The sequence below is a fragment of the Aulonocara stuartgranti genome (assembly GCF_965226115.1).
Source record: "Aulonocara stuartgranti genome assembly, chromosome: 5".
Classification (NCBI taxonomy): domain Eukaryota; kingdom Metazoa; phylum Chordata; class Actinopteri; order Cichliformes; family Cichlidae; genus Aulonocara; species Aulonocara stuartgranti.
Window position 1 is genome coordinate 4,127,157 of NC_138943.1, and position 27,258 is coordinate 4,154,414.

At 40.5% G+C, this 27,258-nt stretch overlaps 2 protein-coding genes across 3 annotated transcripts in view; one reads left to right on the plus strand and one right to left on the minus strand.

The window, feature by feature from the left end:
* Positions 1–20,987, plus strand: part of col2a1b (collagen, type II, alpha 1b) — a 47,979-nt gene extending 26,992 nt beyond the window's left edge. For both annotated transcript variants that reach the window (XM_082532973.1, XM_082532974.1), the window contains 25 exons: positions 129–182; positions 1,848–1,901; positions 2,268–2,312; positions 2,401–2,499; positions 5,595–5,702; positions 5,842–5,895; positions 6,212–6,265; positions 6,409–6,462; positions 6,828–6,881; positions 8,741–8,848; positions 9,212–9,265; positions 9,399–9,452; positions 10,362–10,523; positions 12,693–12,800; positions 14,476–14,583; positions 14,846–14,899; positions 15,349–15,456; positions 15,976–16,029; positions 16,174–16,281; positions 16,432–16,485; positions 16,595–16,702; positions 17,741–18,029; positions 18,299–18,486; positions 18,975–19,217; positions 19,437–20,987. In XM_082532973.1, coding sequence (XP_082389099.1) covers positions 129–182; positions 1,848–1,901; positions 2,268–2,312; positions 2,401–2,499; positions 5,595–5,702; positions 5,842–5,895; positions 6,212–6,265; positions 6,409–6,462; positions 6,828–6,881; positions 8,741–8,848; positions 9,212–9,265; positions 9,399–9,452; positions 10,362–10,523; positions 12,693–12,800; positions 14,476–14,583; positions 14,846–14,899; positions 15,349–15,456; positions 15,976–16,029; positions 16,174–16,281; positions 16,432–16,485; positions 16,595–16,702; positions 17,741–18,029; positions 18,299–18,486; positions 18,975–19,217; positions 19,437–19,583 — 2,523 coding nt within the window. In that variant the 3' untranslated portion in view covers positions 19,584–20,987. The remainder of the gene's footprint in view (positions 1–128; positions 183–1,847; positions 1,902–2,267; positions 2,313–2,400; positions 2,500–5,594; positions 5,703–5,841; positions 5,896–6,211; positions 6,266–6,408; positions 6,463–6,827; positions 6,882–8,740; positions 8,849–9,211; positions 9,266–9,398; positions 9,453–10,361; positions 10,524–12,692; positions 12,801–14,475; positions 14,584–14,845; positions 14,900–15,348; positions 15,457–15,975; positions 16,030–16,173; positions 16,282–16,431; positions 16,486–16,594; positions 16,703–17,740; positions 18,030–18,298; positions 18,487–18,974; positions 19,218–19,436) is intronic.
* On the minus strand, positions 19,801–26,910 carry LOC309706432 (leucine-rich repeat-containing protein 3-like). Its single transcript, XM_082532975.1, has 2 exons — positions 26,607–26,910; positions 19,801–24,689 (listed from the first exon to the last, which is right to left on the minus strand). The coding sequence occupies exon 2, from the start codon at positions 24,620–24,622 to the stop codon at positions 23,771–23,773; it is 852 nt and encodes a 283-aa protein (XP_082389101.1). The 5' UTR covers positions 24,623–24,689; positions 26,607–26,910; the 3' UTR covers positions 19,801–23,770.
* Positions 26,911–27,258: the final 348 nt, after the last annotated feature.

Sequence of the window (27,258 nt, forward strand, 5' to 3'; positions counted from 1 at the left end):
TTTATTTTTATAATGTTTACTAAGAAGTGGAAGGTTTTGCAGAATTTTCCCACCATTTTAACTGTCAGCCAGACGTGAAATTGCACAATTTTAATGAATTGTAAAGTGACTGTAATTATGACTTTTAGGGTCCTGCTGGAGAAAGAGGAGAGCAAGGACAGCCTGGTCCCTCTGGCTTCCAGGTGAGTCTGCATACTTAACGCTTTGCTATAACACCTGTGAGCATATATGAGCAGTTGTATCACTACTTTTATATTGTGCAGTTATACATAGAAACTTCAGTTTATTGCTTTTCTTCTGCTGAGCAGTGCCAGAATTGGGAACCACTTATTTTTTCTATGATCACAGTTGTTTATGGTGCAACAGAGAAATATATGTATCATTCCATTAAAGTATATTTTAATGGAATGACACATATTTAACATGTATGTTAATTACATGAATTACGTGTTGTGAGCATTCAGGAAACATTTGCCCGGTAAGATTAGGTTATGTCTACTATTTAGCTAGAAAACTGCAGCTAAAGGGGCTCAAAAACTCTGAAACTGGGCACGTCTGTCACCGAGTCATATGTTGGGTATGAGTGTTGCAGAATGGCTCACACGTATGGTTTCACCTAGATGTGCCAAACTTGCTGGGCACATGTATCCTGTGCAGCAATTTTACTTAATCTTGCAAAATCTAAAGACATTTATAATCCAAAGTGTTCAAAACTGTGACTTGACATTAGGTCCTGCTGCAGCAGTGCAACAAATTTTAGTTATAGGTGACAATAAGGAAACTGTTGTTCTGCCAGCTCAAATGTTCCTTTTCAGTGTTTGATACTGGGCCACCTGCACGTTACAGCTACAGGAAACTGTTGTTTTGGAAATCAATACCACGAAGCTCCCGGCACACACTTCATGTGCTGATGTTAATGCCAGAGGAGTCTTAGATCTCTGCAGTCAGTGAGTCAGCAGAGCTGGTGACTTTTACACACGATGCTCTGCTAACTCTTCGCAAACCCGCTCTGTGACTTTACATGGTGAGCCACTAAAGCGAATTGTGGAATATCTACAGTGGCAGAAATTTCACGAACTGACTTGTTGCGAGTGGCAACCTGTTCGAGTACCATGCTGGAATATGATGAGCTCTGTAGAGCAGCCCATTCGTTCTTGTAAAAGCAGTCTGCTGGCCAGGTGCCTGATTTTATACACATGTGGCAACAGGACTGAAAACACCTGAATTCACAGATTAAGAGGCGTGGTCTCACACATTCCTCCATATGCTCCCTTATTCAGAAAGGATGGCTGCAGCAGGTGGCTCTGCATATTTAACAGGTTGGCAGATATGTTTCTTTACCAGATGACCTTTGTGATGCAGCCCCAGAGGAAGTTGTATCCCCTCACAGGATCAAACTGCGGCTCTTTCACTTGTACATGTCATTACTGAGTTCCAGTCATAGCGCCACCTTTTAGCAGCAGAGATCTTTTCCGAGCATATTAACAATTTCCCAAGCTCCTTATTGATGTTCTAACAATTTAGCTTATGAGTTTTCCCTGAACTGTGTTTCCATGGCAATGCAGTAAATTAAAATGTTTCAACATGAAAAAAAGAAGATGTTGTTATTCAGCCACAAATCACCTGATCTTTCCCAAGTTTCCGGTGACAGAGACACATACTGACAGGAAGATGGAGTCATACGTGACAGCCATAATTCAGTCCACAGGAAGTGATATGTAACTCCTGTCAGCACTGCAGGCCTGAAGACACGTTCATGCAACAATAACACCATCTGAAGCGTAGGGGGGTGCAGACTTGGATCTTCGCTGCATTCAGTGTTAATGCTTCTTCTCTCCTGCACACAGGGTCTTCCTGGCCCTCCTGGTCCACCTGGTGAGGGAGGAAAGCCTGGAGATCAGGTTTGTGCACTTTCATGATCAAATAAGACAAATAAGACAAAGATAAAAAAAAGTATACAAAGATAGAGTATAAGATAGGAATTTATGTACTTACTCCAAGGTCATGATTCAGATTAATTACACAGGTAATTAAACAGTTTAAGCGCTGCTGCTTTTTTCCAACGTTATCAGTGACTGCAAAAGTCTTAAGACTTAAGATGTCATCTACCAGATTTCTAAACTCTTAAAAATATATAATTACACTTAATATTTGCTTTTTGGCTTTAATTTAGTTTGGTTAGTGCTATGAGTATAAAGCATAACTAAGTATCTCAACAGCGATAGTCTTGCAGGTCTTTTAGCTTCTCTTTCTTTTCACCATTCAAGGGTGTTCCTGGAGAGGCTGGACTTGCTGGTGCCACTGGACCTAGAGTAAGTTCACGATCTTAACATAATTTCATTATACTGTAGGCTGCTGATTAACATACATGCCGCTGATTGTCACTGTGCTACTGTTCAGGGAGAACGTGGTTTTCCCGGCGAGAGAGGAGCCGCTGGCCCTCAGGGTCTGCAGGGACCCAGAGGTCTGCCTGGAACTCCTGGAACTGACGGACCCAAGGTGAGTCCAGCAGCCAATAACAAGCATGTTTTTTTAACTGATTAAATGTTGCTCCCTGAGGTTCACCCAACCCACTGCGAAACACAGTGAGATTTTCAATATTCTTATCACAGGCAGCAGAAACAGAGCAGTCTGAGCGTATAATTGAATAATAATTAGCTCGAGTGTTTGCGAGTTAAGCTGTGTGTACTCAGCATTTTAGCGTATATTTGGTGTTTTCAGCCTAAAATTAGAGAAAGCGGGCAGCATCATTCCTCACCCTGCTGCACTGAGCAGTCTAGTTAGTATGTGACAGTATATGACAATAAAACCTCTGCTCAGTTTTCCAGTTTTGAATCGCATTGCATTTTCTTTAAAAAAAGAAAAAAAAAACGAATCAACTTAAGTGCCTATCAAGTCCCAGACTACAGGTCATAATCTAAACTGGTTCATTTATAGCTTTTATTTTATTCCAGTAAATATAAGATACTTTGTTGTCATTATACAAGAATGTACAACAGAATTACAGATACAAAGTATAAGGAGGATTAAAAAGAGAGCACAAACCTTCCTTTCCCTGGTAGAACATTTGGAAGTATTGCATGACAGGAGCCATGCTAGGTAAAAATGTACATGCTATCTAACCATCACCTAAAATCAATAAACCAAAGTTAAAATACACATTGTAAAATCTTGTCCATCCTGGTCACTCCCGATGAAAATTTAACATCTTCAGCTCAGCCTCCTGTCTTTTTGTCAGCACCACCATCTCCAAACCACACATCATACCCGTCTCACTACCATCTTTTAAACCTTCCCTTTCACTCTCTTTACGATCCTGCTGTCACAAATCACCCCAGACACTCGTCTTCATCCACTCCATCCTGCCTGCGCTCCCTGTGCAGGCTGTCAGCTGCTTTAGATAAATATAGTGTAGTAAAGACTGAGATGCAATGCAGTTCATTTTGTTAAACTTAAATTATGTACAGTTCATTCAGATTCATATTTTTCCTCACAGAGAAACATAATCCATTCCAAAGATATATAGCACAATATCTAAACATTTTTTAATCCCTGTGTTTGGACATTCAGAGTTCGATAACAAAGTCATGTCTGCAGACACCGTAACCGTGAGGGACATGCTTACAGTGTCTGCGGGGGGGAAATCAAAAGACTCAAAAATCTGATGGAGTGGTTTTGTTGCAAAATAATAGATGAGGGTTAAATATTTAACGATGTTATTCTGCAGAAGTCATTAAACACCATCGTTTGCTCACGTGTGTGCTTCAGGATATCGACTGAACCTCACACCGACTGTAACTGAGGTCTCTACGGTGTGGCTGGACTGAAGCAGAGCATTTTTCTTTCTTTTGTTGAGACAGAACAGCTTTTTCCTTCATGATCTAATGTTTGCATTTGTCTTTTTAATAACACATGTGCCTGATAAATGTTGGTGTAAGGTTGCTCCTGTGCAGGTTGTACTGTTGAGCTAATGCTAAATCAACAGAGTTACATTTGGCCACCAGGTTTCTAACCTTAATAAGCTTTTTCTTTGCTTCCAAAGCTAAACTTTCAGTGTTTCCTAGACTGAGTAAAAGCCTATTTTCCCCTAGAGGCTAAAAAATTCTAATTCCTGAGACAATTTAAGTTCAGCATCCTTAGGTTTTTTTTTTACTGACTAAAATAGTAGATCTCTGATGTAATTCAAAGAGTGGAAAACAGAAGAAAACATATTTTTAATAAGCTCTCCTTTACTTTTAAACTTTCTTCCTTTGGGTTCTTGTGAATAATTGCTTTGTAGATATGAGTCACAAGCAAACACAGTTTTGTCAAAAGTTGAGGATTAGTGGTTGAAGAGCCATCAGTAACTAGAATTGAGCGTCAGTCAGCAGTTCAGGTCTGGACGTTTGCTTTATTTCTGTTTTCTGCATTCATGTTATTTCATAAATTTATAATACTTTAAAACAAAATAAAATATTTCCTACATTCACTGCAGCTGATGGCTCAGTGTGTCTCCAGTCAGGCTATACACTCACTTGCCATCTGTCAGCAATTTCCAGCCACTGCAGTGATTTGTCACAATGGCACTGTGAGCAGAGGAAGAGCTCAGAGAGGCTGCAATTCCCACTTTGGGATTGTTATCTGGTCATATTTTAATCCCAGTTCATAGGTTTTCATCCCCAGACATAAGTGGTTAGAGGATGAGGATTATAGACTGTGAGTGTGATGGTGGTGACGATGAAGAAGGGATGAACCAACACTCTGTAGAAAAGCAAGTCTCTGAAAACGATTTGTTTTATAAGAGGGATCGTTTGTCGGCCTCTTTGAGTTAGAGTATTATTCTATAGTATTCACAGCCAGTGTTGTGCTTGTGTTAGCCCTGTGGTCATGGCTTAATGATAGGCAGAAGAAATGCTGCGTGTGTCTGATTTATAGGCTGCACGATAAAGCACCGCAGCACAGCTGAAGTTTTGACTCAGAGTGAGCCTATAGGAGTACTTTTTAAAAAAACAATCAAAGTCTGCATTTGCTTTCAATTGTTTCAGCTTTGATGTGTGAAATAGAGATTCGTGCCTTTATGATAAAATGCCCTTTGTCCTTTTAATAACAGAATTAAAGGTAAACCCACCATCACAGCAAAACACCTGAAATTAAGATGTCTTTATGTTTAAATTAAAAGTGACCGACTCATTAGAGAGTTAGGCTTTTTTTTAACATTCTTCTGTAGCAAGAAGAAAAAGAAGTTGGCAGGATTATTTTCTCTTTTATTCTCTCAGTCATCTGTTAACCTTGAAGACAACAGGCAGGGACAAAGATGAGCATCGGCCTCTTTTGTTGAATGAGCAGATGTTCTCTCACTCTGAGATGGCACCGTGTTTGTGTTTCTGACTCATATTGTGGGTTATTAAACAAAGCCCGAGCAGAATCTGTCTGAAATGTGACAGAACATCATCACAAGCCTTTTTGCAAGTCTTTTTTAAAGACCTTGACTGAATCAGGAGGTATAAAACATCTTTGTGCATGTGTAGCAGGTGCTTAGAGAAAGTAAACAGTTGAAATGTCTCCTCTCTTTGAACCCAAACCTGTCATCTCATTATATTTTTGATTAATAATAGGGAGCGATTGGACCTGCAGGTACTGCAGGGGCTCAGGGACCCCCTGGCCTGCAGGGTATGCCTGGAGAGAGAGGAGGTGCTGGTATTCCCGGACCCAAAGGAGACAGAGTAAGCCATGATGGGAAACAAGTGTTAGCAAACTGAATGCATAAACACTCAATTTGTGGAATTTTCCCTACTTGAGTATAAATTTATGCATATTTTCTTGTCACACGACAGACTTTAATTCAGTTATTTATCCCCACAGGGAGACCTTGGAGAGAAAGGACCCGAAGGTGCTCCAGGCAAAGATGGTGCCAGAGTGAGTGACTGTCATTCATTTGGGTTTTCGTGAATGACAGTAGCTTCTGCTGAATACAGATAGAACGACTTTCATTTATTTCCTGGAAATAAAATGTTGCATACATATCTATCTGCACATGTGAATCTCTTATTTACAGCATATTATACTTTAAATGTAATCTGAAATCTAAAATATTCATTCTTTTGTTCTTTAGAATAAAAGTGTTTTGTTATTCCCGCTGCTCATTTTAAAGCAAAGTGTGAAGTCTCTGTTCTCACACTACAAACCTCTCCAAGTCTTTATACTAACTATACTTTTTTGTTTCATGTTTCAGGGTCTCACTGGTCCCATTGGTCCCCCTGGTCCTGCTGGTCCCAATGGTGAGAAGGTGAGGCGTTTTTACTTTTATTTTATTTGATCTAAATGATGTAATGTCTTGTTCTGCACAAGTCTTTATTTAAGTAGGTTTCTATAATGTAAAGTTAACCTTCTGTATGATGTTGCTGATGTTCTTCCTGTATTTTCTCGCAGGGTGAATCTGGTCCTGCTGGTCCTTCTGGAGCTCCTGGTGTCCGCGGTGCTCCTGTGAGTGTCACAGTTTATTGTTTTAGTAAAGAAAACATATCAGATTAGGAATTTGGTGCATGCACAGTGACTAGGTCAAATCATCATATATTAGTATATTATATTAAGGCTTTTAGGCAGCATGCATGCTCTTATAGATCTCGTTCACCTGGTTTATGGTGTCACAGTTCAGCACCTCAGCCTGAATTATCATCATCTTTCTTTATTCTTATATTTATACTTAAGCTTTTCAGTTTTCCTTTAGAGCCAGGCATTTTGAAGTATTGGAGCAACTATTTTTAAAACATTGGTCTCAACAGATCCGCCATTTCTCTCAGTTGGCCTAACACCTGAGTTTTTAATGCCTCTGTGTCTTCATCTTTCAGGGTGACAGGGGTGAGACTGGACCTCCTGGACCTGCTGGCTTTGCTGGACCCCCAGTAAGTAGAAAGCCATCACCATGAACTAATCTTACTGCAGACTCCTGAGTGATTTATGTTTCGACTTGTTAGCAAAGTAATAGAAGTATAATTTTACTTTAAAGTGGTTCAACTTGCTTATTTAACTGCAAGTAAAAAAATAACTGCATCTACATGGCGGGGCTTTTCTACCGCTCATATCTAGAAACACTTGGACGTCTAACTGCCTTTACGTCAGTTTTAGGCCTCGGTGAATTATTATTTTCTTTATCTTGACACATGTCTTGTTTCCTCGGTGTAATATCTGTGGAGGGAAATTAGTGTCTTTTTGTCAAACATCCATTTAGTTATTACCAAAGACTCACGATGGACATAAAATATATGTTTTTTTAATAAGCTGCATCCCTCCAAATGGATTTCATCAATATATTTGTGGCAGCACAATTTATCTCTAAACAGGTTGTTTTTTCTCTACCTTACACAATGATTAATTATTGATTTTCTGTCAGGATGAATAACATTACAAGGTATCTAAATGCTATTTGTTTCAGAGCACACCGACTATCACAGTACATTAGGAGCTGCAATTAAAAGTTTTGAAATTGTTGTGTAATTATATCTCATGTCCTACCCCAGCTCTGTATTTGTATTCTTGGACTCTCCTAGAGCAGCTGTTATTTTATCCTTTCTCAATGCAGCTCAAGTTCAGTTGATCTTCTAAAACAGCGGTCCCCAACCCCCGGGCCACGGACCGGTACTGGTCCGTGAGTTGTTTGGTACCGGGTCGTGAGAGTTCAGGCTCGCATGTGAAATGTATGGTTTTCAGGGTTTTTATCGGTTTTAAGTGTTATTTTTTTGTATGTATCGTTAAAACCCTTGTGTTGTCCTCGGGATTCCCATATACTTGTTTGCCATTCACCCAGGGACCATTTTTGACCCGAGGACAACATTACCTCGGTTTATCTGGGTCTTTTCACGTGTATTATGAATAAATCTTCCTTTTTTTTGGTACCGGTACTGTTTTACTGTATTTATACGCAACACCTTAAAGGCTGGTCTGTGAAAATATTGTCGGACATAAACCGGTCCATGGCGCAAAAAAGGTTGGGGACCGCTGGTCTAAAGCCACAGCTCTCCTTCCTTTAAGCTAGCTTTCTTCTAATTGGCTGTCCCAGTAAGACAGAAGATTTGAAATGCAGGTGGGGCTTATGTAGTTCCACACAGAGCTACATGCCTACATGACCCACATCTTCAAAAGAGAAAAAAAGTGCATGAAATTGAGTATTTAGAGCAGATTAATGCCTGAGCTTTTGGGCATTACTATTCACTGACTGCATCATTTGAACCTTTGGTCATGTTTTAAACTGAGAGCTGTGAAAGAAAAAATATAATAGGTCCACTTTAAAGTGTATGTAACACAGACGCTGTGGGCACAACGAGGCTAAATGCTGCACCAGTAGCACTTGTAGACGAGAGTCATAAACTCAATGGCCTGACTTGATTGGGATTTAAAAACAGAGATTTGTGCATAATTTGATGTACTTCTCCATCATAAATGGGGTACTTAAGCAGTTTGGTATTGCAGCGACACAAAAGACAAGTGAAGATATGTCATCTTATCTTAGATCTTATATTTTTTAGTTAGATCTGTTAACCGATAATTTAACAAACCATTTAATATATGATAATGGATCCACACAGGTTACATGTTACATGCAGTGTTAGCAGGTAAACAGAACTCCATGTGTAAAATGAGCCTTTAAACAATTCTTTTAGGTAATTGTGAAAGACCTTTGAAAGTATTTGATTATTAAGACATAGTCCTTTCACTTTTTTTCCTTTGATGTATATCAACAGCTGTTTCTGTCTTTTGCTTTCAGGGTGCTGACGGTCAGCCTGGAACCAAGGGAGAGCAGGGAGAACCTGGACAGAAGGGAGACGCTGGTGCTCCTGGACCCCAAGGACCATCTGGAGCCCCTGGACCCGCTGTAAGTGTCACTACATGTATTATTTCACTATAAATATGTTTTCTAAACCCAAAATAAGGTTGCACAAAAACACTGGATGTTTGTATCCCAGTTTTTCTTATTAATCAAAAGCTTTATATAACAGTACGACAGGCACTGAGTGACAGTTTTTCCTACAAGAAGAGAAACTGTTATGTATGCACAAATCAGCAAAACATTCATTTCTACCTCTCTTTTAAACATGCATGGTGGAGTTTACAAAGTGACAGCAACTGTTGGTGGTGATTGTGCTACATAAGGCAGAATAAGAAACTAGCTGACAGAAACGAGCTACTATAAAATACAACAAATGTCAGAGTGTAACACAGAATATGTTCATTTCAGGGTCCCACGGGTGTTTCTGGACCTAAAGGTGCTCGTGGTGCTCAGGGACCTCCTGTAAGTGATTTTTATCTATACCAAAGAGTCTCACTTTTAAATTATTTTACTCTTGTCTCATAATAACATGTGCAGGAAGCATTATTTTAGGATTTTATTTGTGACTCTGTCTAAATGCGCCCATCTCTGTTAGGGTGCCACTGGTTTCCCGGGGGCTGCCGGCCGAGTTGGACCCCCTGGCCCCAATGTAAGTTCAGCGTCCTGATGACTAAACCCTCCATCAAACTGACTCCATGTGCAGCTTTACACGTGTAGTGGTGATACCAAAACTAAGAGTATGATAAGAGCAAATGAAAAATTAAAGGAAAAGCAAAAATAAAGTGTTTTCTGTAAGCTGTTGATTATCGTGTGCTTCTGCTGAATATATTCCCTATTCAGCATTTTAAAGATGGTGGTGAATCTCCCCATAGTTCCAGAAACTCCTGTTGATGTTTAAATGGCTTTGAATAAATCTGCAAAAGCTATATTTTCAAAATCATCAACCATCTATTGACCTTTGATGGGGCATCCATGCCATCCTTTGAAAAGATCAATTCTGAATTGGTTTACTGGGTTCCCAAACCGAGCCAAAAAACATAAATCGTAATTATATTTGCTGGTGTATAACTGTAGTTGATATAATTTCAGAAAAATCTATTTTTGTCTGACTGTGGAGTTTATATAAAAAGATAAAGATAAAACTACATCTATCACAGGTATGGGAAAAAAAGAACAGCTGGTTTAATTTGTGTTTTATAAGCAAGAGAAACTGTTGTGAAACAGATACAGGGATGTGTTTTCTAATGCTGCCTGACTTCTTTGTGTCATAGGAAACCTTGTAATTTGCACCTATAAAGTGCTTACCTTTGCTGTTTCAACACCTCCACACTTCACCACAGTGTGTTTGCTTAGATTTTCATTTTCTGCAGACATGCTGCAAAGAAACATATTGTGAGAAAACAGGCTAACCCTGTAAGGGTTCTAATATACAGTCTATGTGTTATTTGAAGTCATATAGAGCTGTACATATCATCACTGGATAGTTAAAATAACAAAAAATACTCATATGTTTCAGTAATGATTCATATTTATGTGTCCTCCTCCTCACACTTGTCAGGGTAATCCTGGACCTCCTGGTCCTGCTGGTCCTTCCGGTAAAGATGGACCCAAAGGCGTGAGGGGAGATGGTGGACCTCCAGGCAGACAGGGTGATGCTGGGCTTCGTGGTCCCGCTGGAACTCCCGGAGAGAAGGGAGACGCTGGAGAGGATGGTCCACCTGTGAGTTTCTCATTCTACAATCAGATTCCATCATAAAACACTCAAGACACTGGCTGGCATCACCTGCAACTCCTTTTTACTTTGTAATACTTGAAACCTCTTCAGTGCACCATATTTAGGCGGTCGTTAGAGCTACTCTGGGGAGTAGAAAATGATCAGATGTGTTTGTTTTCTGCACGTCTGTCGGCGTTTGTGTGGCTCTGTCAGCCCAAAGAGCCAATTTTATCAGTAATGGAAACACCCTCCATTACTGCACAGAGCTGTCAGTGTCCATCACTGGCTGTAATAGCAGACCGAGACATCTGACAGCACAGGGTAGCACAGGCCAGTGACAGACTGATGACAGGAGCCCAGGCTTTTACTTTGCCTACCCCCAGAGCTGCCTGCACGCGCCCGTTACAAACACGTGACAAGTCAAGACAATGACATACCATACTATACATACCACAGACGATAGCTTACCCAAACATCAAGATAGCTGCTGTGCCAAGACTCCGTCCATCCTATAGATTACAGATTTTCAGCCTTGAACCATGTATCAGCACATCAAAGTCTTTGTCAGCTGAACTGGGTGCTCAGTTGTCACTTGGAGTGAGTTGTTTATAGTGGACATGTTTTCAGGGAGAGGACATGTGAAAGAGTGAGCTGTGGCGATGAGGAGAGGTGATGGAGAGACTGACACTGAAAAGTGCAACTGCAGCTGGGAATAAAATCCCATGTGTAGCAAATGACAGAAGAGATAAATCATAGGACACAAACACATCTTTGCTTTGCATTGTATTTGAACTGTATTGAGCGTTTGTCAGTAAACAAAAGTGATGCCTCAAAAAGTCATCACACATCACAAAACCTGCAAGAAATAGCGCCCTGCATAACCTCCGGGCTTTTTTCTTTTTTTTGCATGTCTGTATGTGTTAAATGAACTGTGCACACTCACCTGCCACTTAATTAGGAACAACTTGCTGCTGCTAGGTTAGACCCCCCCCCCCTCCCTTTTGTTTACAAAAAGCCCAAATCAAAGCTGCTCTATTGTGGATGCCATCAGAGAATAGTGAATTTATTCTCATGTTCAAGACACCAGTTTGAGCTTTGTGACATGTTTCATCATCCTTCTGTTCACTGTGGTCATAAAGGGCCATAAAGACATGGTCAGCAACAATACACATGCAGGCTGTGGCATTTAAACAATGCTCAACTTTTATGCATGCATGTTTTTTATCCTGAACCTAGTTCTGAAGACACTCATTAGATAATGTCTTTCCAGCTTTCCGCTGACCAGTTAGGTGAGCCTGTGTGAATCGCAGCTTCAGTTTCCTGTTCTTAGCTGATGGGAACGGCACCCAGCGTGGTCTTCTGTTTCTCCATCAGCAGGCCTGAAATATACAAGGGTTATTACCCCTACTGCGCATTCAAGAGGAAAAGAGTTAAATCCCCTTTCTTCCCCATTCTGACTCTCAGTTTGAACTTCAGCAGATCTTCTTTACAATGTCTGCCTGCCTAAAGCCACTGATTTGCTGCCACATAATTGGATGATTAGATTTGCGCTAACAATCAGTGGAACAGGCGTGCCTTATAAAGTGGCTGGTGATTGATGGATCACTTTGAGTGTTTTATTAGCTGTTATCCACGAAAGGCTTCTCACTGTAACTTCACATTAAAAGGATAGAAATTAGAGCCCCATCAGTCCTCTTACTTAACTATCAATCATATATTTTTCTTTCTCTTAAACAATTCTTTGAAGACACCGTCACCTTTCTGTGTGACATCCTGTTATACCGGTGGCTAAAATTATTTAGTCCTAAACGCAGATATATTAGAGTCTATGGGACACCAGAATGAAAGGTGCTTGAACCTATTTATATTATATTACATTGTTTAGTTTGTAATTTTATATCCATGTATTCACTCGTTTTAGTATTTGTGCACTTTCTAGTTTGGGTGATTTTTTTTATTGATTAGGTTTAGATTTTCAGATTTGTTTTAACTAGAAGTTAAATTTATAAACTGTAAAATCTCTTGATTTTTCTCAGCTGATTTTCTTGGTTGTTGATACCTATATGATCAAAATTGTTTGTTGATAGTTGTTAAATGAATCCATAACCACCCAAAATAATAATAATAATAGTAAAAATCTATATAACCACCGCTCTGCCACTTTTCTCCTCTCAGGGCCCGCCTGGTCCTTCAGGTCCTCAGGGATTGGCTGGTCAGCGTGGTATTGTTGGTCTCCCTGGACAGCGTGGCGAGAGAGGTTTCCCCGGTCTGCCTGGACCTTCTGTAAGTAATATACCCACTCACCCACTCATAAAATTCAACTTGCAAATTGTCTGTCAGTTATTTAGTTTAATAAAACGACACATTATTTAGTCTATGTCAGAATAAATCCTAAAATATGATCCTCATAATTTCCAAGAGTCAAACATTACAAATTTAAAATGTTTGTTATCTATTTTGTAGAAATGTTATGTAGACATTTAATTCACAGTAATAGAGCTGAAATAAAATTACAATATAAGCTCATGTATTAGTCATGAGACATAAGCAAAATCATTTGTGATATAAATATTTGTGATATATAATGTAATACAATTAATTTTCCATGCTTCAGATAAACTAGAGAACAAAGGTTGTTTTCTTACCCGTTGATTTTTTTTATTGATTTTCTCCTTTTTTTGGATTTTGACATTTTGACATTAATTGATTGATCAAGAAAACAACTTAAGAAAAGAAAATCAGTGTTGAAAATAGTTGGTGATGTAATTATGTAATCGTTTTGGTGTTTTTTAAACTCTAATCCAGTAAAGTTGGAGCTCATAGATTTGAAGTGTTTTTCTTATTTGGATTTCTTCCACTTGTGTGTCTGTAGTTACTCAGATTGAGGTGTTTCCATATCTTTGCTGGAAGCAACTTAATATCTGTCAATTTAAAAACAAAAATGTAAACAAATGTAACTACAAATCTCTACTTTCCATTCTGTTTTTGTGCATTGCATTCATACCTGCAAAAGGTTTCAAAATCCTTGCACTGCAGTTAACATTTCGCACAGCCTCCCAACTTTTTCAGAAACAGGGTGGTAAAATAAATATTCAGGAAGACGCCTTAAGAGCAGAGTGCCTACTGTTTTGTCACTTAGTACGAGTGAATGTGCAAAGCCTTCAGACAGGCTCCACTGTCATTCTGCTGCCCTAATTGGGTCACAGTCAAATCGAATCTCACATGAGCTAGGGCTGCTCTCCATGTGAGTCTATCTGATGCACAAGATGACATGTGACAAGAAGCCTCCCCTTCTTGCGTCTCACACTATTAGATACGTGACATGAGCTTGTCCCCTACTTACAACATCTCAGTGGGCATGTCCTCACCATCAATTATTCATCCGTACGCATGAAAGGGATGCCAAGGAAACAGCAGTGATGCCAGGAAAGTCACCCAGGAATGTTTCAAGCAGAGAAAATGATTTTAGTAGCGGAAGTGAAGTCGAACTGTGGATTCAGTTACTTTTTGAGGATAATATTTATGAATGATTTATAAAATTTGATATGTACTGTAGGAATATGCACAAGCATACTATGTACAAAAATGTACCCTTTTATCCCAGTTATATATAATGACCATCTTGACAGGTTTTTAAGGTGGCCTATGAGGACCTTTATAAGCTCAGTTAATCCTCTCTGATCATTCACAAAGCTGTGATTGGTCGACAAAAAGGACAATGACTACAGACCAGAATCATACTCAAATTAAATATGACATTATTTCTATATCCACAAGACCCCAGAATTGTTTCTTGTTTTCCTAATTTTACAGCAGAAGCTAAGCTTTTAACATAAAATGACAGCATTCATCAAACATGTTATATTCTATGTAGCGGACTAATCCGACTAAATAAATAATAATAACGGTAACAACTGAATGAAGTCAGTTAAAAGTCTTTTCTCTCATTTCTCCTCAGGGTGAGCCTGGAAAGCAAGGAGCTTCTGGTGGTCCTGGAGACCGTGGACCCCCTGGACCTGTTGGACCACCTGGACTGACTGGACCTGCTGGAGAGCCTGGCAGAGAGGTCAGGGAATAGCTAGCATGCAGCATGTGTGAATTAGATTCATATCTGCAACATTAGGGCTCTCAGCTGTTTTCCTCCGACAGGTGAAGTCCGTTACTATGCACCGCCGTTGTGTCATGTTTACATTTGCATTGTGTTTACACCACATTAATATTGCGCCTCATTGGAGCAGGTTTATTATGCAGCTGATCTGTATTCAGTTAAGGGGACATCTGGTTTGGTGGAAACTATTAACATTTGATTTGGTTCCATTATCTGACAGGGCACCCCTGGATCTGATGGACCTCCCGGTAGAGATGGTTCTCCTGGAAATAAGGTGAGAAGCAAGTCTGGGTCTTATCATCCAATTTTTAATACCCTTATTGATATTTTGGAAACGTTCAAATCAGTATTGCACGATAGTGGCATAAGACTGCACAACAGCAGCAGCGTGAAGCAAAGCAAAACTGCAGCCGGAAGCCTGATGAGATGCTTTTATAGATTCAGCCTCCTGTAATATACAATCACATGCAATTAGTGTTTAAAACACAATCATATTCACTCAGTTTTTTCTTCGTCTGCTGCTGGACTTCTGTATTTTGAGCAGCTTTATTCTGAGTGCACAGTTTTATAAAAATGTATTTATATAGTATATGTGCATTAAATTTTTATTTTTACCATCTGGTTCTAACATCTTTTATCAAACCTTGTGCTTAAGTAGATAGCAGTAATTGAGTTATGTTACGTTACATGTAAATCCCTGACTGTTGTGCTCTCACTCTGCAGGGTGAGCGTGGTAACACTGGTCCTGCTGGTGCTCCTGGTGCTCCGGGCGCTCCTGGTGCTTCTGGCCCAGTTGGTCCCACTGGCAAACAGGGAGACAGAGGAGAGCCTGTGAGTATTACCTCCAAGACAAGCTAAATTAAAATAAGATGTTTCTAGAAAAGCTGCAGCTGAAGAGCAAAGTTTGTTTGGCCTTATGAGATTTATATAAGGTGGATTTTTCTCTGCTGGAAATTAGCATATTGTCTGATAGCGAGTGCTGAGGAGTATGTCTCAAGTGTTTTATCCCTGAGTGACCTGTGGTCTAAGAGGAAAATTAAACTCTGTGCTTGCTTTTCTCATTTACATAACATTCAGTCAGTGTACTATGTTAACAATTGTAGACTATTTTATCACAGTTTGCTTCCTAAACGCAGACATATTTGACTGGTATACAAGCATATTGTTGAACAAGGAGGTACACAGCTGGTACACAATGACAAGTACAGAGTGAAGACAAATTGCTAAATCTTGAAAATGAAACTTACTGTAATTATTAATGAAATTTCTACTAGCAGATTATTAAAAGTTAGAATAATCATCATTGTGTTCGTATGGTCCATAATTCCTTTTGTTTCTTTTGTGTTTCAGGGTCCACAAGGACCTGCTGGATCTTCAGGACCTGCTGGTGCCCGAGGAATGCCTGTATGTTTCTTTCTGAGAGAAACAAAGCTGCATGCCAAGTCTTGAATAATTTCTGGCCTGAATAAACAAAAGAAAATTGGTTTTGCCACAAGGCTTAAATTAACTCTTGAAATTCACACACATATTACCACGCTTTGTTCTCAGGGGCCCCAAGGACCCCGTGGTGACAAAGGCGAGGCAGGAGAAGCTGGTGAAAGAGGACAGAAGGGACACCGAGGCTTCACTGGTCTGCAGGGTCTCCCCGGACCTCCAGTAAGCATCACTCTCTGCCTGTAAACATACGTCTGCCTCCTGAACTTTGTTGTACACCAGCTCAGTCATTTCAACTAATCCGTGCCTTTGCTGTAGTGCAGTTTTCTTGTCATCATGCTTCAGGTATTTACTGTATTTCTTCTACTTTAGGGTCAACCTGGAGACCAGGGTGCTACTGGACCTGCTGGACCTGCAGGACAACGTGTGAGTACAAATACTCAACTGTAATAAAAAGTGGCAGTCACTTTGAAAAACCATTAGCTTCTTTAAATGCTTCATCTTCAGACCTTAACATCTCAAACTGTCTCTGCAGGGACCACCTGGACCCGTTGGCCCTGCTGGAAAAGACGGTTCAAATGGTCTGCCTGGACCCATTGGACCCCCTGGACCCCGTGGTCGCAGTGGAGAGACCGGTCCTGCTGTGAGTGCTTTTTTGTGCTCATTCAATTCATGCTCCTCTTTTTTTTTTTAATTTAATTTGTTCCGTCACATATTTATAATAGTTTTTTTTATTACTTTTTGCTACATTCTGCAAAAAACAGGTTTGTGTTAAATACATGAGAATACCAAAGTTGTTTTCAAGAATTGAAAAAACAAGAATGGGACAAGATTGGAAACTGTGCACGACTGTCACGACCTCATGACATCATGAGTGTGAGATCTGAGGGGTTTAGTTGTGTGACGTGAGTTGAACATTTGCGCAAATAATTTCGTAGAACATTATTCGCTGGTTTACATCACAGTCAGTCATGACACGATCCTTCCTCTCTGTCCCTGTCGCAAAAGAAAAAACACTATTAGTCGGGGGGGGGGGGTCAAATTTAAATCAAAACCATTATATAAATTAACACGTTTTATTGATTGGTACAAAGAGTAGCAGCAAAATATTATAAAAAGCCAGAAACATAATGTCCACATGGGACAAAATTAAGTGGATATAAATGAAATAAGTTTTTTTAATGTTTGTTTTTTATTATTATACCAGATTATAGCAAATTTGTTGTCCTTATTAAAGATAATGGTCGAAGACGTAAAGTCAGTCTGTAAGGAGGGCACACTTATGGTGTAGGAGCTGCAGAAACTGTGTCTGCATTTCATAATTTCATATTGAAGCAGGAATTGTAGGTGCACTGCAACAAGAAATGGACAAATTAAGTGGCAATTAATGGACTGAAAAACAGGAAGGAAAAATTTAGCAAAGGTCAAATTAAATGTGAGTATCAGTGGAAATGAATGACTCGCTTACTACGTGGATGCTGAAAGTGGGAGTGAAGTCTCAGACAAGTTAATAGAAATGAGATACAAGAACAGATTGTAGAGGATTTCCTGAACCCATCAGGAAGAGAGGCTTGACGGGTTTGACAGAAAAGGGCAAAATAATGCAGAAGTGCAATGATTGCAAGACTCAACAAAAAAAGAAGAAGTATATAACCCTCCCATCTTTATTCTTTTCTCTCAGGGTCCTCCTGGAAACCCCGGACCCCCTGGTCCTCCTGGTCCCCCGGGCCCTGGCATCGATATGTCTGCCTTCGCTGGTCTGGGTCAGACTGAGAAAGGCCCCGATCCTCTCAGGTACATGAGAGCCGACCAGGCTTCTGGAAATCTCCGACAGCATGATGCTGAGGTCGACGCCACTCTCAAATCTCTCAACAACCAGATTGAGAACATCCGCAGCCCTGAGGGATCCAAGAAAAACCCTGCTCGCACCTGCAGAGACCTGAAACTGTGCCACCCTGACTGGAAGAGTGGTGAGTGACACCGAGGGGAATTGGTTAAATTTGGGGTGAGATGAGAAAACAGACAGGAATTTTTTGCCATCTCAATTTAGTAAAGTCAAGGTTTGTATTAGCCAAGGTTCTGCAGTTGGGGAGTGTTTGGATTGAGCTGATTTAGTCTGTTTTTTCAATATTAGAAAAACAAAACATTATACAATAAATTTCCAAGTATTATCAGATTTTTAATTTACCAAAGACCGAGAATGATGCGCTCCCATGTTCCTGTCTTTTTCCATCTGCAGGAGAGTACTGGATTGATCCCAATCAAGGCTGCACCGTAGATGCTATTAAGGTCTTCTGCAACATGGAGACAGGGGAGTCCTGCGTCCACCCCAAGCCTTCCAGCATCCCTCGCAAGAACTGGTGGACCAGCAAGAGCAAGGACCGCAAACATGTCTGGTTCGGAGAAAGCATGAATGGAGGATTCCATGTAAGTTGCATCAACATTTTTAAATTCTCTGTGCCTGTGAAACGGGAAGCGGATTCACTGCTATGCACATGTTAAACTATTTTAAAAAGTCAATGATATGAAAACAGTGGAGGCAGGTCGGCAGTTCAGCATAAATATTGATCATTGGTTGACACGTCTATGGATTCTGCTGCACGATGAGCAGTGCCTTTTCCATCGTTTTCTCTTAAGTCTATACTAGTCTTACTTAAAGCAAAGTTAAAAAGCATCTTGGTCTCAAGTAGAAACCTTATAAATAAAGTTTAGCAGAAGAATAAAAAGCACATTTTGGCTGAGCGAGGACATAAAATCAATGACTCCCTCTTAAAGCCCCTGTATGTAAGGTTTTTAAAATCTGAAACATCATCTCAACAACCAGGAAAAAAACACACATGCGTATAAACTGAACCATAAAAACAATTGCAACTGTTATTCTAACTTTCCCTTCCTTCAATTCCTATGCAATGCAGTTTAACTATGGCGATGACAGCCTGGCGCCCAACACTGCCGCCATTCAGATGACGTTCTTGAGACTGCTGTCCACTGAGGCTTCTCAAAACATCACCTACCACTGTAAGAACAGCGTGGCCTACATGGACGGCTCGACAGGCAACCTGAAGAAGGCCGTGCTGCTGCAGGGCTCCAATGATGTGGAGATCAGAGCCGAGGGCAACAGCCGCTTCACTTACGCTGTGTTGGAAGATGGCTGCACGGTAAGACCAGCAATATGGCTGACATCCATATACATTACACCCACACTGTCAGAGAATCGTAAAAACGTAATGAGGGATGTTAAAAGTGGCTGAGAGAACAATAAAGCTCATACAAATTTCTTGCTGTGTTCACTCACGAAACTAATCTCATTCTCTCCAGTTCTGGAGTAGTTAGAGGTTGTTTAACAGCTGTTTGCACCTGTCGTTCTCGCTCTACAGAGACACACGGGAAAATGGGGCAAGACGGTGATTGAATACAGATCACAGAAGACCTCTCGTCTGCCCATCCTGGACATTGCACCCATGGATATCGGTGGAGCAGACCAGGAGTTTGGAGTCGATGTCGGGCCGGTCTGCTTCTTGTAAAGAACGAGGGATCAAATTATCGAGAAAAAAGAAGTGGAGATTTGAAAAAGAAAATAACATGAAAGAGGAGCACACCTCAGATAAAGGAGGCGAGGAAGAGAAAAAAAGAAAAATCAAGACACTTTTTTTTTAAATGGGACTTTTTTTCTTAGTAGAAAGTGCTTTTCCAAGTTGAACTCCATAGGATATCTGCACTGAATGGCACCAGCACCTGTCATTTGTGATTCATCCAGCATTGCCTCCAGTCAGCTCGCCCCTGCCCACCCCAAACCACGGACTCCCTGTTTTCTCCAAAAATGCTACCTCCCCACCTGCACCCCTTCTCCCTCCCTGCCAACTAATCTTTTGCATATTCGCGAACAAGAAGGAGGAAGTATGAGGAGAGTACAGGAGCATACGTAGGAATTGGAGAGAGAACAATGTGTTGGTGTTATTTATTTATTGTTTAGGTTGAGATCCCTGGTGTGACAGGACTGAGTTTGTTGCTAAGTATTGAAAAGTGGCTTACACACAAATAATTTCCACCAACTCTCTCTCGTACTTCCTCCTCTTTTCTAACCATCCCATCGCTCCTGTACAATATCCACTAAAGAATGAAACGACAACAATCAAGCTGCAAAGAAAGTGCAGGTGTTCCTATTTCTACTGCCACAGTGTGTCAAAAGTTACTGTGTATTATAAATAAAGTCAATGGTGCTATTGTTGTAAAACAGTTTGTATTTTTTATCAGCCAGATACTCACATTTAGTGACCTGTATATATGTATATATATGTATATGTGTGTATACATATATATACAGTTTCTCAGAGAGAGCATGTCGCCCAGGATTTTGGATTTCAGGGTGATAAAAGTCCCGGCTTGCCCCCCCCTCTTTGCTTCGTGCCTTCGTACATAAACAAATATGGCCCCCTCGTAAATTTTTACAATCAAGTCATGTTCATTTCTTTAAAAATTGTTTTCTTTTTCTTTTCCTAACATTTGTTTTGGTATGTTAAAGCTACCTCACGCTAAAAAAGAAGATCTTGACAAGTTGAAACTGAGGCCTTTTCCACCTCAAATCTTTACATGTGTGTGACCAACATGTTGAAGATTTGAAAATTTGATCATTAAAGCCCAGTCTGCTGCCCCCCACCCGCCCTGACCTTCATCCCTCTCTGCTTCCTGCCTTCAGTCTCCTCACAGCACGCGCCCTCTGCTTCACACTCACGATGTAAAGCGTGTTTGACTTTGTTGCTCCGGTCCTACAGCCAGCCAGAGGGTCCATTTGTGTGAGGTTGTGTATATTTTCTATTATTAATAATAATATTATTATTAATAATAATAGCATTATTATATTATTATGATCATGACTTGTTTTTGTTACGTTTTAATTAATGTAAATTGGAAATAAAAGACAAAACCAAGTCAAAGGCTGAAGTTGCGTTTTATTTATGTTCCGTTTTGTTCTCCCCGGTGATGAAATATCTCGTCCTTAAAAGAAACATTCAAACATAAATAAAAAAGACAACGTATCATATCTACCCTGCTTCTATTTTATGTTTCTGTGCCAATATCTGGATGTATTTCCAGGGAAGAGCAGTGATGGATATGGTTTAATTTTGCCTTGACTGATGATGGAACAAAACGTACCTGTGATGGTTTTCCAATCGTTTCCTTCACTTTTCATGCACAGTAAAGTAGAAATGGGAAACACTGCCAACTGCGATCAGCTCATACTGCGATTTGTCTCTCTGTACTTCATTTCTATTCTTCTAATTGCATTTTTCTATCTTCAGTAGAAATAAATCAAGAAGCATTTCTATAAACAAAGTAGAGCAATGTTTGTTTTATTTGTATTTTTTTTTTCTGTTTTTCCCCCAACGTCGCTTTTCATGGCTCATTTATTATTTAATGTAATACTTTCCAATATGAGTTTACTCTTGTTTGGATATTTTTGGGTGAACAAACAGACAAGAAAACAAATCACTGGGATGGAAATACATCATCAATAATAATAATAATAATAAAAAAAAATCTACAGGAAAAAACATTTGATTTTTGGGGTTGTTACAATCATCACTGGAGAGACCAGGAGCATTATTATAAAGATATGAAACTGAGCTCAGGCACATCAACACTAGATGTAGGATTTATGACAAACAGCTAACGTTCAAGAAATATTCAGAGTATGTACGGTTACACATACAGTTTATTCACAGGCAGTTTTGCTTTTTAAGTCACATAACGAGCGTCCACCGTTTTATTCTCGTCTTCTTCTTGCCTGCGGTTTACCAACAAGACTGGTTTCACACACAGATCGTAACAATATCAATAACTGACTCTAGTTCTGACAGCATGGGAACAGCGCAGACCTGAACCAGAATCTCTCTCTGAGGGTCCAAAGTAAACAAACCACACTCATCAATATAACACATTAAATGTTGACCTATTCCAGCGTGTGCCTCGGCTCTTCCCACTTTACCAACCCAGCTTTTAGATAAGATAATATTTTATTGTATATAATGGCCACATAGACATTTGTACACTTTAATCGATCACATACGGATGATACATGAAAAAAGAAGCCATGCTAGCAGCTCTATGATACTGTATGGTCCCTCAGCACAGTGCTCTGAGCTAAATCCTACCAACATCCTCACAATGACAGTGCTAACATACTGGTATTAGTAGTTTACCATAACCATAACTTGGTTTTAGAATGGACCAACAGGTATTTGGTCCAAAGAGATTTTTTTTAAGTCATAATTATTACAAATTGATCTGAAGATCTGTGTGGCTCACATACCTATAAAAACATGTTATAAACTAGCTGTTCCCATTAAACCACTCATTGCTGATTGGGTTGCATTGTTGCCCTTGTTTCCAAAGTCTTTTTTGTGTGTGTGTTTGAATACAATGAGAGTGAAACCTAAAATTATGCCGTAAATAACAAGCTTACTTTTCCCCATTTATGATCCCACACTCCGGTATGGAGACACGTTTTAAAGAGGTTGACTAGCAAACTGAAAATAGGGCTTTTTACAGTCTCTAATGCAACAGTGAAGGATGACAAATCCAGATTTATTAAATCACATTGCACACCCTCTCCTCACAGAATGCTAACATATTACCACAGTAAATCTGAATTCAATTAAATCATGTGATACTGGGTGAAATGCGGATGTTTATCCAGGCAGGGTTTGTTCTGCATGCGTGCAAAAAGCTAGGCTGAGGATTCAGTGCACCTGCGGTACACCTACAGGAATAGCATTAATTGTAACACTACAATCTGTCGTGTTCTAATCAAAGCAATTTATTATCAAAGTGTTTTGCTTATTTTCACACTGCCTTTTAAAAGAAAATCGATTGGGATGGGGTTGTGTAAAAGAAAAAGAAATGCAGCCCCAAATAATCAGGACTCGAGGTTTTCTACCAGCTCCTCTCTGGATAAATATGTGTATTAATAATTGTTTTCTAAATTGATTTGGACTCTCTGTACACCAGGCGATACTGGGTATGTATACTAAACGGACACACAATAGTTCACCTCCAGCTCTAATGGATTCCTTAGAGAAAATTTAGATCAGAGGCTTTCCAGTGACACATAAACACTGGGTCAGTGCTGATATATTAAAAAAGGCTTAAATTATATCTGCGCAAAATCAATAATATCAAAGTAAAAACGGCCACAGCTATGCACAAAAATGCACGTGCACACGTACGCACACATATTAGACAAGCAATTATAAGATGACACACATTAGCGTTTGCACACTGTCCTCGACCTGATAAACACTCCAGCTGATTAGTGCCTTTCAGTAGTTTTATTAAGGGTCAGTTGGTCAACGACTCCTAATTAGAGCTTAATTTAAGATAAAAGAACACAGTATGAAGCATGGTGGGAGGATAAAAGAGGGGGTGCAAGAAGATGTCTTACATGTTACACTTTCACTTTGTACTTTTAGGGATTGTTAAATTTTCTCTCAGTAGAGATGGTGGGATGAGTAAGCAAGTATTTGTTTTATCCACAATTAGCAAAAAATATGATGGGAAAGGAAATATGAAGACATTTGCAGGGTGTTCGGGAGCTACGTTTCCTCTGTGTGTGCATCTTCCACTGCTGGTTTTCACCATAACTCCACATAGAATTTCAAAGTCAAGGTTGGTAAAAATAACATTTTCTTTTAAATTTCAGCTGAGCAGGAGTTTAGAAACCTGTACTGAGAGTATCTGTCTCAGTAGGGGTCTTGCGTGGGCTGGGTAAACTCTTCAGGTACTCCAAATGTCTGCGAGCCTCGGCTTGGTTCTGCCTCACATAGTACACTACATACACAATGACCATGAAGAACCACACAAACATGGTCACCAGCATGGCTACATCAGTGGTCTTCCTCTGCAGACTGCAGAAATTCACCCCAGAGTCCAGCAGTTTAACCAGCGGTTGGCCTGCGTGCTCGCCCAGTGACCCCGGATCCTCCCACCTGCTCCCCTCACCCACCCCCCGCACAGAGCTCTCACATATTATCCCATTCACTGTCTCAGGCTCCAGGTTCAGAGTCTCCATCAGCTCCTGGAGTGTGCAGTCACAGTGCCAGGGATTGTGGTAAAGACGTGTCTTTGCACGAGTGGAACCAAACTCCTCCTTGCTGACGTGCCTCAGCTGGTTATGTGAGAGGTCCAGCAGGCGTAGCTCGGGCCCCAGATGTTGCAGGGCCCCAGAGGCAAGCGAGTCGATGCGGTTGTGGGACAGGTACAGGTCCCGCAAGCGGACCAGGTTACTGAAGGCACTCTCTGGGATGTTCCGTATGTAATTGCGCTCCAGGTGGAGGGAGACAGTTTCTGGTGGGATCCCCTCTGGGATCTCCCGCAGCCCAGCATCCGAGCACAACACCGTGGCCGTGTCCCAGGCACAGTGGCAGCTGTCCGGGCACTGTGGGAACACTTGGCCCCACAGAGCCAAGAACAGGAGTGACACACGAAGCCATGAGTGAAGATCCAGTCCTTTACGTCTTCCTCCACTGAGGCTGTTACATCTCGCCTCACACCAGCCCGTGCACATGGCCTCACCATAGCCTCCTGACACACACCAGGTCCCAGTTAGCCGCACACTGTTGCGCTGGGAGAATCTGACAGATTGAGAGAAAAGAGGTCAGTTTGGAAATGAAGACTCTCTCTCTCTCTCTTTACTTAATCTGCAAACACATGCAATCATAACAAATGCTCACAAGGGGAGATTATGATGTTTTGGGAGGAGGGGCAGAAAAAAGGTCAGTGGCTAAAGAGACAGACAGTGAATGAGCTTAAACGCGGCTTATTCCACGAAAGCCCTCCTGTATGGAGAGGCATGTAATACAAATGGACTCAAACATGTAAGAGGACAGTTTCTATGCTAGAAAATCACCCCTTGTCATGCATATCGAAGAAAAATGTTTGTTAATAACTCTGAAATGAAACTGGACTTTCAGTGGAACCATCAGCAAGTTTTATTGCAATGATTCCCTCACGAATCACAGTTCAAGCCGTAATGACGGTTTAAGTGATCTAATAGGGTTAAAAATCCTCTCTTGTACTTCTGCATTAAAGGGACGTAAATCATTATAAAAGATCATCTTAAACCCTCCCATTCCTCTCCTGTTGTGCTCCTCCAGAATAACAAGTTTAAGATGAGAAGGAAAGCATTACATTACACCCATCAATACATGCTCATCTCATTTATCCCTGTATTTATTTCCCCATGATGCCATATCCCCTTAATCATCTTCCAAGGGTGAGGTAGAGGAGATGTGTATTGTAGGATGTAGGTTAGAAAGGGGTTGGATCGATAAGCCCAAGCATTGCCTGCTGCACTATTAACTGCATGAACATTAATCCTGCCCGAGTCGCACAGTGTCAATAAGTGACAGGGCTGGAAAAAAAAATAACCCAGCAGCAATCTGGGTGTTAGCATCTGCTCGCTTCTCCCACAGTTTAGAGGCAAAAGTTTAAAAAAAGCAACATGAGCAAAACCAACTGGGACTCTGCTTTAAATATGTTTTTTTTCCCCTTTCTTTAAAACAAATAAATAAAACCATGTGGGTCTGTAGGTGGTGTGAGGGCAGCCTGTTCTTGTTTTGCTGACACAAGCATGGCCATATGATGTTCTTGTTCCCAGACAGAAATCACAAAACACTCCTTGAATTTGATTAAAAGACTATCCTCTTAAAATGTCAAGCACCCTCCGCTTTCTCCCCATTTTCATAATAGAATAAAAACTGTCATGTGTCTCTATTGTCCTGACAGCAGGGCTGAGGGTTTCAACCCCGACTCAAGCGGCCTAGATTTGGATGATATGCCTGAAGGTGACTGGGTGACAGCCCTCTGATGTCCATCAAGCTGCCCTCTGTGCCTTATAAACTGTGCAGAGGATTTGGCTCTGCACTCAACGGTCCGTTATTAACATACTGAATGCAGATGCATGCAAATCCCCAATTAGCAAAAATAATCATCTGCTGCATTAATAAGAATGGGATTGAGAAAGACCGGGGTGGGGAGGCTCCCAAAGCAAATACAGCTGTGGTTACAGCTGGTGACTGCAGTTTCCAATTATTTTTTTTCTAATATCCCTTCCTAATTTTAAAAGGCATTTAATCCGAAATAGAAAAGACATTCTCGGAATTTCCTGCACCCAACATAGTTTTTGGCAAAATGAACCTGCACCGACATGATAACGATGCCGGTGAAATTTCATGCAGACTTTAGATGACATTAATCTGCGTGAAACAGGTCAACTAGTCTACCCGAAGCAAAGGGCGTCCACAAAACAGCGCTTTCCGTTTGGTGACACTAAATGTGATTTTTTTCTGTATCATTTTTAAACTTTTGTGCGATAAAAATGAAGTTACTTGAATTTTATGTGCAGCTTTTTTTCTCCGCTTGCCTTATTAGGCTAAAGTTAATGCATTTCTTCTTCTTTTTTTCTTCTTTTTTTTTAAAGAGAGAGAAGCAATTCGCGAAGGATCTGAATGTCAGGGCTCGTTTTTCCAAGTGAACATAAATAAACTCACCTGTAAAACCGTTTCTGGTGAAGTTTGGATCCACGCGGCGGGTGAGGATGTTTATTTAGACTCCGTTTGTAGTTTTTCTTCCCACAGACTGGATGAACATCATCATCATCATCATCCTCTTCCTCAGAGTTGACAAATTTCCCAAAAAGGCAGAAAAAGAAGACAGACAGAGAATCACCTGAGAGCGCGTGGCGGTCTGTCCCCTGCGGAAGGCTCCATCACTGACTGTCTCACTAGTGGAGGGTAGTTATAGCGATAAAGATGTGGGGCAAACTCTCTCCCTCCCTCTGTATCTGCTTGTGCGCGCGCGCTTGTATATGTGTGTGTGCGTGTGCGCGCGTGAGACGAAAACAAACGCGGGAGGTGTGCCCTCCACTTCTTCTGTCCCTCACTAGAGCTGGAATCAATCTCAGCTTTCTGAGAAGACGCTGGTTAACTTAATTAACCTATAGATATAATTAGATTCTTCCAACCATTTTTCCAGCAGAATCAGATTGAAACTCAGCCATGCGCACAGTTACACAGATTAGTAATTTATTTATTCATTTTAAGTAAGCAAAAAAAAAAAGAAAAAAAGAAAAAAAAAGAGCCTAATCATTGTTTGATATAGCATGTGAAATAATAAATAGCCTATATCACCCGCAAAGCTGAG

Bases quoted from the DNA above. Each gene is read 5' to 3' on its own strand.
- LOC309706432 (XM_082532975.1), bottom strand. From the start codon at position 24,622: ATGTGCACGGGCTGGTGTGAGGCGAGATGTAACAGCCTCAGTGGAGGA.